Source organism: Haliaeetus albicilla, chromosome 12 (genome assembly GCF_947461875.1).
Source record: "Haliaeetus albicilla chromosome 12, bHalAlb1.1, whole genome shotgun sequence".
NCBI lineage: Eukaryota > Metazoa > Chordata > Aves > Accipitriformes > Accipitridae > Haliaeetus > Haliaeetus albicilla.
Genome location: NC_091494.1, coordinates 9,447,598 through 9,462,189, shown reverse-complemented (window position 1 = coordinate 9,462,189; position 14,592 = coordinate 9,447,598). Strand labels below are relative to the sequence as shown.

At 40.1% G+C, this 14,592-nt stretch overlaps 1 protein-coding gene across 4 annotated transcripts in view; it reads right to left on the bottom strand.

Annotated features, from left to right (window-relative positions):
- The window catches only part of VPS13C (vacuolar protein sorting 13 homolog C), a 106,537-nt gene extending 92,284 nt beyond the window's left edge, over window positions 1-14,253 (bottom strand). For 3 of the 4 annotated variants that reach the window (XM_069797996.1, XM_069797998.1, XM_069797999.1), the window contains exons 1-7: window positions 14,023-14,253; window positions 12,289-12,332; window positions 8,273-8,315; window positions 6,640-6,735; window positions 5,795-5,896; window positions 3,271-3,333; window positions 696-761 (exon numbers count right to left, since the gene is read on the bottom strand). In XM_069797996.1, coding sequence (XP_069654097.1) covers window positions 696-761; window positions 3,271-3,333; window positions 5,795-5,896; window positions 6,640-6,735; window positions 8,273-8,315; window positions 12,289-12,332; window positions 14,023-14,122 — 514 coding nt within the window. In that variant the 5' untranslated portion in view covers window positions 14,123-14,253. The remainder of the gene's footprint in view (window positions 1-695; window positions 762-3,270; window positions 3,334-5,794; window positions 5,897-6,639; window positions 6,736-8,272; window positions 8,316-12,288; window positions 12,333-14,022) is intronic. The other variant, XM_069797997.1, reaches the window with a different exon arrangement.
- Between the last annotated feature and the right edge of the window lie 339 nt (window positions 14,254-14,592).

Below are 14,592 nucleotides of genomic sequence, written 5' to 3'. Positions count from 1 at the left end.
ACCTTACAAAGTTTATCTAGGGTCCCCACAAAGGTTTTACTCCAATTACAAGTCTATGCTGCAGCTTCCTCCAAGACCAAATACGTAACAATACAACCACATGGGATATGGCGACCCATTCTTAGTCACATGCTAATACTGAAAACCTGCATGATTTGGTACTTATGGACAATGATTATCTTCTTGGGGGAAAAAACATCAATTTCATTGCTGTTAAAATATCAGTCATAAAACTATGCTAGCTATTTAGAACAGAAGCTAAAAAGTGCTTAAAAAGACTGTTTACTGCTATATCATCAGTATAGTATCACATTTACTTTACATAGCTGTTACTGGAATATTACAAATATCAGAAAAACAGGTCTCTTCCACGTGCAGTTTTTCGAACAGTCACAGTGAAGTGCCACTAATCAGCCTACCAAACGTGCACATTTTTGTTGGAAATGCACAGATAGCTCAGGTTGAATAAACAAGTACAGCTATCCAAGTAGAGAGAAACAAGGACTCTCTTCAGTCTTATTGGATCCAGAGAATGGACAAAAAGAAAAAAAGAGCTCTCTCCAATTTACATCCTCTCTTTCAAACAGGAGAAAAAAAGGTATCAGTGGGTGTATAACCATGACTAAGAAAAACTAATCCAAACAGAAAGCAAAAAAAAGTCTTTTAAAAAGTTAAAAGCCATAATTTTTACCCACCTTTTGAGTGATCATGACCTTTAAAGGGTCTCTTAAAATGCTTTTTATACTTTTTACGCTTACGTCCTTTTTCAGTGCAAGCAATTTTTTGGGAAAAGGATAAAATTCAAGTTAGTAAAGCAGAAATGTAAGAAAGCATAAGAAAATATGAAAGTAAGTTTAGCTTGTCTTAAAGCAGAATGCCTTAGTAAGGTCTCATTAAAAGCTTTTAAGGAATTTCAGATCTGTTAAGGAAGCATTCAGCTACTTCTCATAGCACAGAGCCTTATTTTTCATCATTTATGTATACCTAAATTCACTTAAGCCCAAGTAGACTAAGCAGCCAGTAAAAACTTTAGATTAAGTATCCAAATTTCTACTGAATCAATTGTCCTGCCAATTGTAAGGTCAAGGCATTTAACTGAGCTTTCATATATTCCTTATGCAACGTCTCAAGAGTTCAAGGAATTACAAATAATCACCAGGCTTCTCAGCAAATACATACCCAGACTTCTTTACAAGTGCACTGTATAGCATAATTCCAGATCACTTATGTACAAAAGGGAGCTAAAAACAGAGCCATGATTGCTTATTAGAAACCTTGATGAATAAGTTTTTCTGTAATCCAAGTGTTTGGTTTTTATTTAATGACCTCAGGCAAAAGTGTAATTGTCATAACTGAACAGTTAGTAATACACACACGGGGAAAAAAAAAGTATGGAAGTTTAAATCCAGAAGAGGCTTCTACAATACAAGAGCGTAACTTCCACATTAAGATATTTGACATGTACGAGGAAATCCAAAGAGCACTTTTCAATATGATTCTCAAGCAATCAACAGGATGGTATGAAAGTGATCTGAAAGAACGATAACAGTAACTGCAAACAAGGCATACAAAAATGATGACTCTTTAAAAGCTTTATATGAAATTCAATTTTACTATTTACACACAAATTACGACCCACACAATCACAACCCTTTCATGAATAAAATTAATGCTCATATATTTCCATATTTCTATGGCAAGTTGCATTATTTCCTTCCCCTCTCTGGCCACATAGGGGAAAACAACTTAAGTGTCCTGGGTTCAGCTGGGATAGAGTTAATTTTTTACAGGAACCTGGGAGGTAGGGGGCATAGCCGGGGCAGCTGACCTGAACTAGCCAAGGAGCTATTCCATACCATGGGACATCATGCTCAGTATATAAATGGGGAGCGGGCCGGGGGGTGGTCTCTACTTTCGGTGGGGGAAGTGGCAGAGCGTCGGGTCCTGGGTGGTGAGCAGTTGCACTGTGCATCACTCTTTTTGTATACTCTTTCATTAGTACCGTTGTTGTTGTTGCAATTTCTTTGTGTTGTTCCAGTAAACTGCCTTTATCTCAACCCTCGAGGTTCCAGTTTTGGTTTTTTTTCTCTCCTCCGTCTTCCCCCCTATCCCACCGGAGGGGGGCGGGAGGAGTGAGCGAGCGGCCGCGTGGTCCTTTGTTACCGGCTGGGCTGAAACCACAACACTTAGCAATAGGGCTGCCTATGCTTAACTTTAAGAAGTTGTAGCATGAGAAGTGTGTATCCCACTAAAGCAAGAAGGAAGCAAGTACAACAGCGTATTTAACTCTGTGGAACTTTATGTAATTTGCATGCCTGTTCAAACAAAGGAGAAGGAAGTGCCTGCCAAGATTTCAACCTGTCTTGCAGGTAAGGTGATCACCCTACAAATAACAAAAAGGAAAAACTATGCCAAAGAGAAACAATGTTTTCTTTTGGATAGTTCCTTTTAACAGTACAAGTAATCATCTATAAATGATATTTTAAAAAGAGAGCTTCCTTCACTTACTGTTGAATTTGTAGTTCTCAGGCTTTCACTCCCATGTATGACAAAACTAAGGCAACATGGTTTTCTTCTTGATTACTTGCATCCATTACTATGGAGACACTAAATGTATGATTTTAAGCTCATTCTAAACCTGCGCTCAGATAAAAGCCCACTAAGTAATTTTGGCTAAGAATAAATTTCTGAAAATCTGGTTCAAGAAGATAAATATACAGCAGGTACAACATAATAACAGTTCCTCTGGATTTCAATGGAAACTGTTTCCTTGCCTAAGTTGAGAGCAATCCAAATAAACAGAAGCAGGGAAAAGCATGCTAAATGCCTTCAATCTGCTGTGGTTCATTTTGCCTGTCCACAGTTTCAAGACAGCCTGAACTTGTGTATCTTAAGCCCAGACACTTTAAGTAAGGATAATTACCCTCTATTCTCAAAACACCTAAAGACAGTGTTTTAAAACTACAGTAGAGTGTTGTCAGCATTTTATAACATTCTCGAGCTCAAGATGGTTGATGGAAGTCTTTCTAAATGGTCTCTTAGTCATCTTGAACAGCCACTCAATTAAGACAGGACTAGTCATTACAAGTTTCCACTTGAATCCACAGTCATTAAAATCTAATTTCTAGAACCACCAACATGTGGATGCTTACCAAACAAGTATTGTTTTCTCATTTCTACATTTGGCTGCTTCGGTGGGGATTGTTTTTAAAAATGTGAGCTGCATACCCATCATGCATGTGCAAAATGTAACTAACGATGCATACCCACCAGGCTTAGTGTCCTTGTATACCAGGCTCTCCAACCCATACAACGAATCTTGTGAATGAGTGCCTTGGTCCACATGGTAGCAAATAACCAAAAAAATGCATTTTGTTTAAAAGAAGGAAATCAGCTCCAGATTTAATGTTAAGTTTATAAAACCTGTATGACACATTAGTATTTCCATTAGGTATCAGACAGCCTGAGTCAATTCAGAATATCTAGTTTCAAAGATTATCTACATAGGCAAATTATGTGATTTTGATTTTACTTACAACCAGTAAAAGACAAGAGCTGCAAGCTTTAGTCTCCATATATGAGTTTTGATACTGACAGACTTTAATAGCTCAGAAAAAAGAAAATAATGTTTTGTCCACTTTTGTCAGCAGACCTTGTCATCACTTCCCCATCAAACTACACTAACCACACAGTGACATCACCATTTTGCTCAGTATCTGAATAGCATGTCTAAAGAAAATATCCCCAGGACTGTTTATGCCAAGAGACTCTTAAATAAATGCAAGTACAGAATCAAGATTCTAAACACATTGAGGTAAGCTGAGTACTAATCAGAAAAGCAAGTACAGCTGAGAATTCATGGACCACGGTAAGTTTCTATTCTAGGTATTTCCTAGATTTTCACCAGCTATCATGTGCTCTTAAAAGTCTACAGAAAAAGCTGAATCCCTTAGAAGTTTACAGTGCAGTAGAGCAACTTGAGCCCTAAGACCTCTGTATCTAGCAAAAGCAAGGGATCTGCTCATGCAACTACACAAGTCCTCCTGAGTACAATATTCTAGTACAACACCAGAAACACAAATAGCTACCACTGAGATATGATCACAGAATCATAGAATATCTCAAGTTGGAAAGGACCCATAAGAATCATGCTGCAGTATGACTGAGAGGTTAACTACAGTTTAAAATAATCCAGTTTGAATGTTCCTCTAGCTTTTCCGTCACAAGGCTGAAAGTTTAAAACTGCAAAACATGACTAAAATTAATTCTAGTTCTTTATATATGGAGTTGAGCTACTGAGGTATCATTTTTATATGATTTTTTTTTTCCCCAAAGCCTTACAAATGCTGGATGTACTAAGTTTCTTTCAAAAAAAGAACTGTTGCAGGTGCACAGACTCACTCTTAATTATATGAAGTTTCAGAATTGGAATTCCTCAAGCAACGCCCATTAGGTTAAATTCTTCTTGTTACATTATCCCTTCATCCCATTAAAACTGGTGCAAAGAGTAATGGCTGAAGCACTGCTACTTTACAGTATCCAAGTCCTACATAACCAAGGTTAAACCTCTATGAACATTCCTTTGCCCCAGCATGAAGTAATGGCTGCAAAATTCATTCACTGAAGTTGCCTTAGCTCTCATACAGTTTCTGGCATATTAAAGACAAAAAATATAGCAAGGCTTCTTTCTTCACTGTAAATGGATTGCCAGATTGCTGTTTGAAGGAAACTGCAAATGTACATCTCAAACTAGCAAAGCAGGAACAAGGCAGCAGAGAGTCCTGTAACTGGAAAATTAAATAAGCAAAGAGATTACAATCAAACTATCTTTTTCCAAGTGTTGTAAGCATCACTTCATTTCCAGTAACTTTTCCAAGGCAAATGACTTGCAGCATTACAGGTATCCTAGAGATGAATCTTAAGAATCACTACACTACCCAACAAAAAGGTCTCACTTCAAACAAAACTTCAGTAGTAACTTTTTCCTCTACCATCTGTAGTTACCTGTCATTGGTTCTGACCTTGGTTTCTGTCCAAACAAGCCTAATTTATACCATAATTCTGTTAAACATATTTGTTACGACAAAATAAATAAACAAACAAACAAAAAAACCCAACCCAAACCACAAATCAGGTTACCTGGACTGAAATGATCAATTATTTTAACCTATAAACGAAAGTTCAAATTTTAATGACCCAAGCCAAAAGTTTAACTAAAGTTTCCTATGTTCATGTTCAATTGTTTTCTTGTGTCACGAATTATTTCCTGCTCAAGAGTCTCATTTCTCAAACCAGTCAAAATGCAGTATATCATAAAAGGACAGCAGAAACTGAAACTAAAGCATTATTGCTAAGTAAAAATTTACTAACCTTACCACTCTGCTTAAAGGTTCCTTTAAGCAAAGAACAACCTGTCACATGCACCTCAAACACATTATTAAACTTCTATTACTGAAGCTCTAAAGCAAGATAACATTAGCCTCATCCAATGCAGTTTCTCTACCCTTGGTCCTTTTCCCCTAGAGCTTTAAGGAAGAAAAAAAAAAAAAAAAAAAAACCACATACCAGATTATCAAATTCCCATTTCCAATGGAAGTTGACTGGATAAATGAAAGGTAAACAAAACAAATAACATTTCTTTCAAGCTTTAGAGGAAAAAGGCTTTTCAAAGCACTGTAAGATTAGCTAGACACTTGAAAAAAATTTTTAAGTCAATCACAAAACTGGACTTTTCTTTCATAGCACAGTCTAAGTCCTCAAATTCCGATGGAGATTTGTATTATTAGCACAGTACCTTTTTCTGCCGCTTTCTGCAAGGCTTCCTCAATTCTTGCCAGTTCCTTTTGTTTATTATCCTGCAAGTATTTTTCCTCCTTCTCTGCATCATATTTAATGCCTGTAAGCCAAGTTGGGACAGCTTTAATCCTAAATTTCAAGTTATGTAAATACATAATCAAGCAATGCACACCATATTCAACATTATGTTGCAAAACGCCTTGTTTGAGATAAAGGCTGTTCTAGGCTTAATTGCTGAAAGCTGCACCCAGCCTCTGAAATTGCTATTTTTACACAGTAAGAAACAAAAGGATCATATGAACGTTTAAGTATTACTTCACAGGAGAACCCTTCCATGGAAATTCAGACTCTGAAGTGTGGTCTGTGCCACACAATGCAGGTGTGTAAGCTCTACTACACATATATTTGACGCTCTAGAAACTTGCAAGTTTTCTTAATATACCAGAGGTTCTTATTTCAGAAAAAACTAATCAAGTTCTCTGATCCTCTTCCCTGTCCCTAAAAACAGTTATAATGGAATTACTACTTTCAATTGTTGTCACTTAGAAGCAGATGACCTATATCATGTAACAGTCAAAAGATCTAACCCATGCCAGAAAAGTGGATTCAGGATAAACACTTGGAATGGACACAACCAAGGACTTCCATAAAAGCAACAGGTGCTGTTTTCTCCCACCCTTCTTCCACTAACTTGCCAACATTTGTCTAGAGATTTCCCTGAGGGAACAGCATGTAAAAATGGCAGCTTACATGATCTACTTGCTATTATATACTCATTTACATGCTACCCTTAGATATTTTTCTCTTCCATTATGTAACTGTGTCATTGAAGAGTTTACATACTTGCTCCAGGAACTATTAGAAGGTACAAGCCTTCTAGAGTTGCAACAACTGCCTCGCCATAGAGATTCTTCCAAGGAATCTTCAGAGTAAGTTTATCTAAACAAAGCAGATACAGTTACATCAAACCAAAAATCTATGCTGTGCGTAGTCCAAACAATACCTCAGGCATTGAAGAGCATTAACCCTATATCTTGATGTCCTAAACACCTTAGAAGGTAAGCAGAAACCGTATGGGCCTAAACATTCTATAAAGCCACTGAAGTGATAAAATACATGCAGAGAAAAATGTAAGTCATAGATTTAAGCAAGAAGATGCAGTCTGAGTCAGAAGACTTCAGATCAAAACCTGAGATCATGACTGGAGTTCAGTTCACTGGGATGAACGTGATTTTCCCAGGGAAGTAAAAGAAGAAACACAACACACATTCATCTCCAACAAACGTTTCATGTGAAAAAGCAATGCTGACACCTTCAACAAGGCCAAGTGCCGGGTCCTGCACTTGGGTCACAACAACCCCATGCAGCGCTACAGGCTTGGGGAAGAGTGGCTGAAAAGCTGCCTGGCAGAAAAAGACCTGGGGGTGCTGGTTGACAGCTGGCTGAATACGAGCCAGCAGTGTGCCCAGGTGGCCAAGGCGGCCAACGGCATCCTGGCCTGTATCAGAAATAGTGTGGCCAGCAGGAGCAGGGACGTGATCATCCCCCTGTACTCAGCACTGGTGAGGCTGCACCTTGAGTACTGTGTTCGGTTTTGGGCCCCTCACTACAGGAAAGACATTGAGGCGCTGGAGCGTGTCCAGAGGAGAGCAACCAAGTTGGTGAGGGGCCTGGAGCACAAGTCTTACGAGGAGCAGCTGAGGGAACTGGGGCTGTTTAGTCTGGAGAAAAGGAGGCTGAGGGGAGACCTTATCACTTATCAAGGAGGTTGTAGCGAGGTGGGTACTGCTCTCTTCTATCAAGTAACTAGTGACAGGATGAGAAGAAATGGCCTCAAGTTGCACCAGGGCAGGTTTATATTGGATATTAGAAAAAATTTCTTTATTGAAAGGGTTGTCAGGCATTGGAACAGGCTGCCCAGGGAAGCAGTGGAGTCACCATCCCTGGAGGTGTTCAAAAAACGTGTAGACGTGGCACTTCAGGACATGGTTTAGTGGGCACAGTGGTCTTGGGTTGACAGTTGCACTCAATGATCTTAGAGGTCTTTTCCGAACTTAATGGTTCTATTCTATTCTATTAGAATTTTTAAAAAACCATGTATCTAAGTTCCTAAACCCTTGGCATGTTTGCCAGTTTCAGGCATTTTACTTAAAATTCTTCATATTGCTACCTGTCCTTTAAAGAGCCACACACTCTGCCTATACTAAACAGATCCCTTGACCATCCATGTGTCTAGGAAGAACTCTCAGACATGTTTTTCATACCAGGCTGTAAAGTTACACAAACAGGGTTTCCCAGATAACATTTTATGATTTATCCAGGACAGTCATATCAGACTTCTATGCTAGTTTCAACAGCAATTACTATTACAGAGATCACTTAAGAAAGCTTGATAAAAGATATTCAGAAGCAGAACTGACCTTAAGGCCTGTACTAAAATTTCCATTTCAGTACTCACATTGAAACAAAAACTTACCTATCTGACCAACTCTTATTCTAAAAGGTACATCCAGTTCACTCTGTAAAGAAAAAAATAAAGTATTAAACAGATCCATGTATTTTAAAGATAAGCTGGTTTATACAGCAAAATTATCTTTACTTCTGTTAAAACTATTTTCCCAGAACTGAAGTTCCAGAACAGAAACGGTTCTCCATATGACAGAGTTTTAATTATTTAGCAATACTCATGCAAACTCAGGAATCCATAAATAAACATGGTTAGGCTTGTAGAAAGCCTTAAAACTAAGCATTTACACATTTCTGGCAATTTTCTCCTACAAGTATGATAATGCCTCACTCCAAAAGTTACTAAAAAGTAACATTTTATCTATATACAAGAATTTAATTTTACATTTTTATTAACATGCCACATAGGTCTTTTCTTTTTGATAATCGCACTTAGTATTTACAAACATATTAAAAAATCTCACTAACAATACTGAGAAGTTCTTTGCAAAATGCCTGCCAAATGTCAAGAACAATATAGGCTCATAAAGATGAGGAACATGTGACAAGTGAATAATTATTACCATTAATCAAAGCCTCATGAAGTCTCTATCCTATATAGTGTACAGCAAAAAAAGGAATATAACCACAGGAATATCAAGATGATAAAGAGAGGGACAAAATAAAGAGGAAGTAGGAGAAAATAAATAAATAAAGGAAAGATTAAAAAATAAGTTAAAACATCAAGATTCCAGAACTGTCTTCCACTTCAGTATTCTTCTCAAATAAGTTAACCACAATTCAAAGACCTTAACAGAAGTCCTAATCTCAAAGATTATAAAAAGCAAACCCATTTTCCCAAATGAGACTGATATTAACCGCTTCTCTCTTCCCACGTACTAGTTATAGTAGATCTTGACCACCACTTTTCCAACAACTTAAAAACATTTAACAGGGCTGCTCCAAAAAAGAAGATTAATATCCAAATTAACATCTCTGCCAGATTTCCACAGTTTTTAAAAAGTATTCTGAGCTGCAATTAGGAGCCTAACATCAACGACCTTTAGTTAAGTGACTAAACTTGTGACAATATTTCCATGGCTTGTTCTTTTTTAGCACCTCAAAGAAACAATTGAAAAGCAAGAGCTATGGAGTATTTTAACCCTTTTCTGGGCTTTAAATTCTTCCTGGTGACAACTGCTCTTAAGGACCTCCCAAATATTTCTTCCTGTTCTTCATGTTAAGAATCTGGTCAATAAGCTTAACTGGAAGCTTTCTTCTCAGTTTTTATTTTTCATTGAAATATATCAGGAGAGAAAGAGAAAACAGACTCACTTAAAATAGTTTGATCTCTAAACTCTGTTTTTAGTAGTAAGAACAGGCATAAGAATAGGTTGAAACAAATTGTGAGAGCAAAGACAGATCTCTGCTCTCCGTAAAGCCAGGAGCAGTCATGTAGAAGCAGATACCAGCAACCAAATCCACCCCATTTAATACTGCATTTGTGACCTACAGCTGAATTCTAATGGGACCAGCTCAGTTTGGTCTCCTGAAAGGACAGGACCATGAGCCTGACCTTGAAAAATTAGTTTTCAGAAGATTAAATTCCAGGGGGGGTAGGGGGTAGGTGGATATGAAGGAAAGACTAGAAATTAAAGATATTTTACAGTTGCTAAAACAACATATTAGCATGAAATAAAAACCATGAGCATGCTGGGGTTTGATGTTAACATGAAAAAAGATGATTTACTGAAAATGCTTCAAGACTATAACTGAGAAGAAACAGGCAATATTAGCTTTGAAGATTTTAAGAGCTGTGACCAGCTGGATACAGGATACAAATTCACAAGTAAAGCAGCTCAGAGGTCAAGCTTTTTAGTGGTAATGACTAATAATATAAGCTGAGAAACATTTAACAAGTTGCTAAAGAGCTTAGGTCATAGTTTGCCATCAGTCATTTTTCATTATGATTGAAAAATAGGATAAAGCTGGAGAAATCCATCAGAAAGAATTCATTACTATCACTACTACAAGTTTTTAACAAAGTAAAAAAGGAACATTAATAGCAACTGCCCCATTATACTCCTGTATTTTTATAGTTGAAGTCACACAAAACAAAACAACAGCCTCAAAAGATAAAAGCACGTATCTCACAGAACAACATTTCAGCACTTTGTGTCAGCAAATTCTCTCTCTAACGTATTTTGGGAAAAAAATGATTACATTTTCAAGGTACCCAAGAATTAATTTGTAAAATAATTTTTTACAATTTTATTTTAGAAAGCTTACACTAATCTTCTTAAGTTGACTTTGCACAAGCTGAAGCCTAAATTTTGACTGAGGTCTGACAAACTTCCATTTTAATTAAATGTTCTTTTACTATGACTAAGGAAAAAAGAAAAATGGACTCAGAAAACTTAACACTAAAAGTAACTATTTGCTCATCTCCCTTTTCCAAAGGATTTTCTTTTCCTGCATTTGAGAAGTACTATATCTACATACAGAAATTAAAAGCTAGTTGTTTTCTGGTTGAAAACCTTAATAGGAAAACAAAAACAACCCAGATGGCAGCAGACATGCAAACTAGAAAAGTTGGACCATATCACATTGCTTTAATCCCTTCTTCAAGAAGGTATAGATGACTTCTCTAAAAATGGTGTTCAATATTGACGTTCCTTTAATTACTTCTGCATAGAAATCTAACATATTGCAATTGTAAAGCGGCCAGAAACATCCCGTTTTCAGTTCTTGAATTTGTCTTAGCTCCCTCTCAGCTCTGGTCAGTCACATACATGACTATGCATTTTTGTAAGTCGGAACTGCTAGAACTGTTATCAACCTTGCTGTCATCATAAGATAGAAAGACATGTACAGAGTAGGTAACGCTTTCTTCCTCCCTTTTTCAACTACCAGATTACAAAGATATTTTTATCAAGAATTTTAAAGTACAACAAAGTTATCAGGAATGGATGAAATGGGCAGGTAAACTATGAAATTTCAGAACAATGAAGAGAAACCAATTATTTGGTCATATAAAGATCCAACATGTTTTCAATTCACAGAAGAGTAACAGTTTTAAAACACATTAAAGATTGCAGTGAGAATCTCTCAGTAGCACAGGTGTTCATTCACTCAAAAAACATAAAAATCAGCCAAGTTTTTTTCAGACAAGGTTATGGGTACTTAATGCAAGTTATTTCTTGTTTTTCCTTCACTCCGTCATCCCTATTTTAAAAGGAACAGAATGGAGCATTTGAATAACCATATTTACTTTCAGAGAGTACACATCTTAATGCCTGCCAGTTTTAACAAGCATGAATTTACACAGGAAGTCATAAACATAAGTTTCAATCCCATCAGCTGATGTAGAAGGATGAACTTTTTCTCCCTTCATCCCCACACCAACAACTGAGAAAGGAACCACTGTCTTTCAGAAGACTTCAATTAGATCAATCATTTTGTAGGAGTGAGGCCTTAAAAACTGATTTATGCAACCAAAGCTGGAAAAAAAAAAAAAAGAATACATAGGCCTATGCAAACCCATGAGATATAGTAAATCATTCAGAAACATACAAACATCTACTGCATGGGCATACAAGTGAGGAAAAAACCCTATGACTTAGAAGTATGATTATACAGTAGCAGTCACAGCAGAAATTAAATCCTTTGAGTTCTACAGGATGACCAAAATGGTAACAGAAACACATCAATATCTTAAAGTTTTATCATTCCAAGCCTCAAACACTAGGACAGGTTGTATATGCATGTATGCCTAAAACACTGGGAAACCTACTTCAAAACCTTATTGCTAACTTCTCATAAGTTGTTTTTCTCTTATGAAGGAGCACACTTACCCTTTCAACCACAGCTTCTTTTCTTTCTCTGTTCCAGTAACACAAGCAAAATTAGAAACAGTTAACCTAGGACTTACTCGCAATAACCAGTAAAGAAGGCATACTGAGTTAACGTGATACTACAGTAATATTTTATCCCATGACTTAGTCTTTAGACCCATAAAAAAAAATTTAACATTATTAGAATACTTACTAATGCATTCTCCTTTATCTGTAAATTGTCAAGTGCCACATTACCTGTTTAGAAGAAAGAGAAGTACAGAACAAGTGACTTAAACTATTATGTAAGGTGGAACAAGGAACACAACTACAACCCTCCCAAGTACACACTGATAAAATCTGAAAACCTTACCCCAGTTACAGAACAGCACAATAAGTGTCTAATTTGTAAGAGTCATTAAATACCGATCATTCAGACAAAATTTCATGGTAGAAGAGATTACAAAAATATCACCAATTTAGATGTCTACATGTTTCTACTCTAAAAATACACCTACAATAATAGGAAATCTTTCTTACTATTCCCTTTGTTGTGAATGATAATTACAGTTCTATCAAGGTAGTGTAGACTAGGAAAATTGTACCTTGTTTTTGACAATTTTACATTACAGAAAAATAATGAATCATAGAGCCACAAAAAAGCATGCCTATTTTCACAGGCGCATTAACTTTTCCTGACACTGGCAACGCCAACAGGATTTCCAAAGGGAATGCTGGCACACAGAATTATACGTGAGGAAAGCACAGATAATACACCTCTTAGTGCTTTAATGCCAAATTCCTTTTTAGAACTACATTCCATTTTTAATATAGGTATTAATAATTTATAAATGCTCAAATACTTACTACCATGGCAAGAGCAAAAATAAGATGATGAGAAGTGTCGTTCGTTACGTACAGAAAGCACCTAAAATAGCCAGCCTTCTCTAGACAGTACTTCAACTGTTTTTTTTGCACACCTACAGGGTAGTAAACTGTAATACTCGGTATAGTCACTAAGAACAGCTACTCCACATTATTGCACTATCACATCTGCTTAATACACATTATCTACAGCGAGAAATTAGCATGTGGAAGACATAGTTCCCCAAGCACCCTATCAGCTGCACCACAACCAAGGCCTCCCCTTCCTCCTGGGGCCACCACGCATGAGCCACCCCATGCTCTACCGCACCGCAGAGAGACCCGACAGCACACTCGGGCTTCCACCCAGGATACTCTCAAGAAAGCGAAGAAAAAGAAGAAAAAAAAGAAGGGGTTTTTTAGCTTGCCGATGGTTTCCTGCCCCAGAGCACTCCGAGGCTAGCCGAAGCGTGCCCACCCCTCGCCTCAGCCTCTCGGAGTAACTGCCACAGCTGGGCGGCCAAGACCCGGCCTCGCGTGGAGGGAGACCCTAACTTTGCTCTTTTTCCCCACACAACCTGGCGCCCTGTCACCGCGCGAGGATCTGGCCCCAGCTCCCCTCACAGGCAGACCCTCGCCCCACGGCGGCACAACGGCCGGAGCCTGCGGCCGCCGCCGGGGAGAGCCTGCAGGGCGGCGGGGGGGGCGGCCGCTACCGCGAGGAGCCGCAGCCTCACAGACCGACCCGATCGACCCTCCCGAGGAGGGAGGGAGAAGAAGGGGCCAGAGGCCACAGGCACAGAACGACCGACGCTCCGTCGCGGGGGCCACAGACTGACCGACCGTCCCTCACGGAGGGCCGCGGCTCCGCAGCTCGCCCCCTCGTCCCAGGGGGCCGCAAACCCACAGACCGACTGCCCCTCAGAGAGGGGACGGCGGTCCCACAGGCCGCCAACTCCTCACGGCGGGGGGGCCCGCAGCCAACGAGACCCGCTCCCCGCCGCAAGAAAACGCCCACCCCCGCTGACAGCGGCGGCCCCGCAACGCCGCGGAGACGAGGCGGGAGAGGGAAGGGGCTCCTTACCACCCCATATACCCAGCTTGAGCTGAGACTTGTTCAGGTTCTCCACATAGTCGCCCAGGAAGCGGTTTAGCAGATCCGCCACCACCGACTCCAGCACCATGGCGGAGACGGGCTCCACCGCACGCCAGCCACGGCCCACCGGCAGGGCAGGGGAGTGTGAGGGAAAGGGAGAGGAGGGGGTGCTGGGCTACGGCGCGGGGTAAACCAGCGCCGGGCGCGTCCCCGGCAGTCAGGTGACGGGGCGGGGGCGCGGCGCGGCCCAGCGCCTGACGGGCTGCCGGGGCGGGGCGGAGCGGAGCTGCGCGCCGGGTGCGCGCAGCGGGCGAGGGGCTTGCGGCGGAAGGGCGCGGAGCGGCTGCGCGGCTGGTCCCCGGTGCGTGGACTGACCCGTGGGCGCGTTTCCCGAGGCCGAGGGCCGGTGGCGCCTGAGAGCCACGGTGGCGGTGGCGGCGGCGGCGGCGGGAGGGGCCGGCGCTTCGGCGAGCGGCGCCCCCGCGCGGCGCAGCGCGGTGCCTCCGCAGGAGCGCGGCCGCTTGCCAGGCTTCCCCCGGCTCCTCCGGGGCCGAAGCG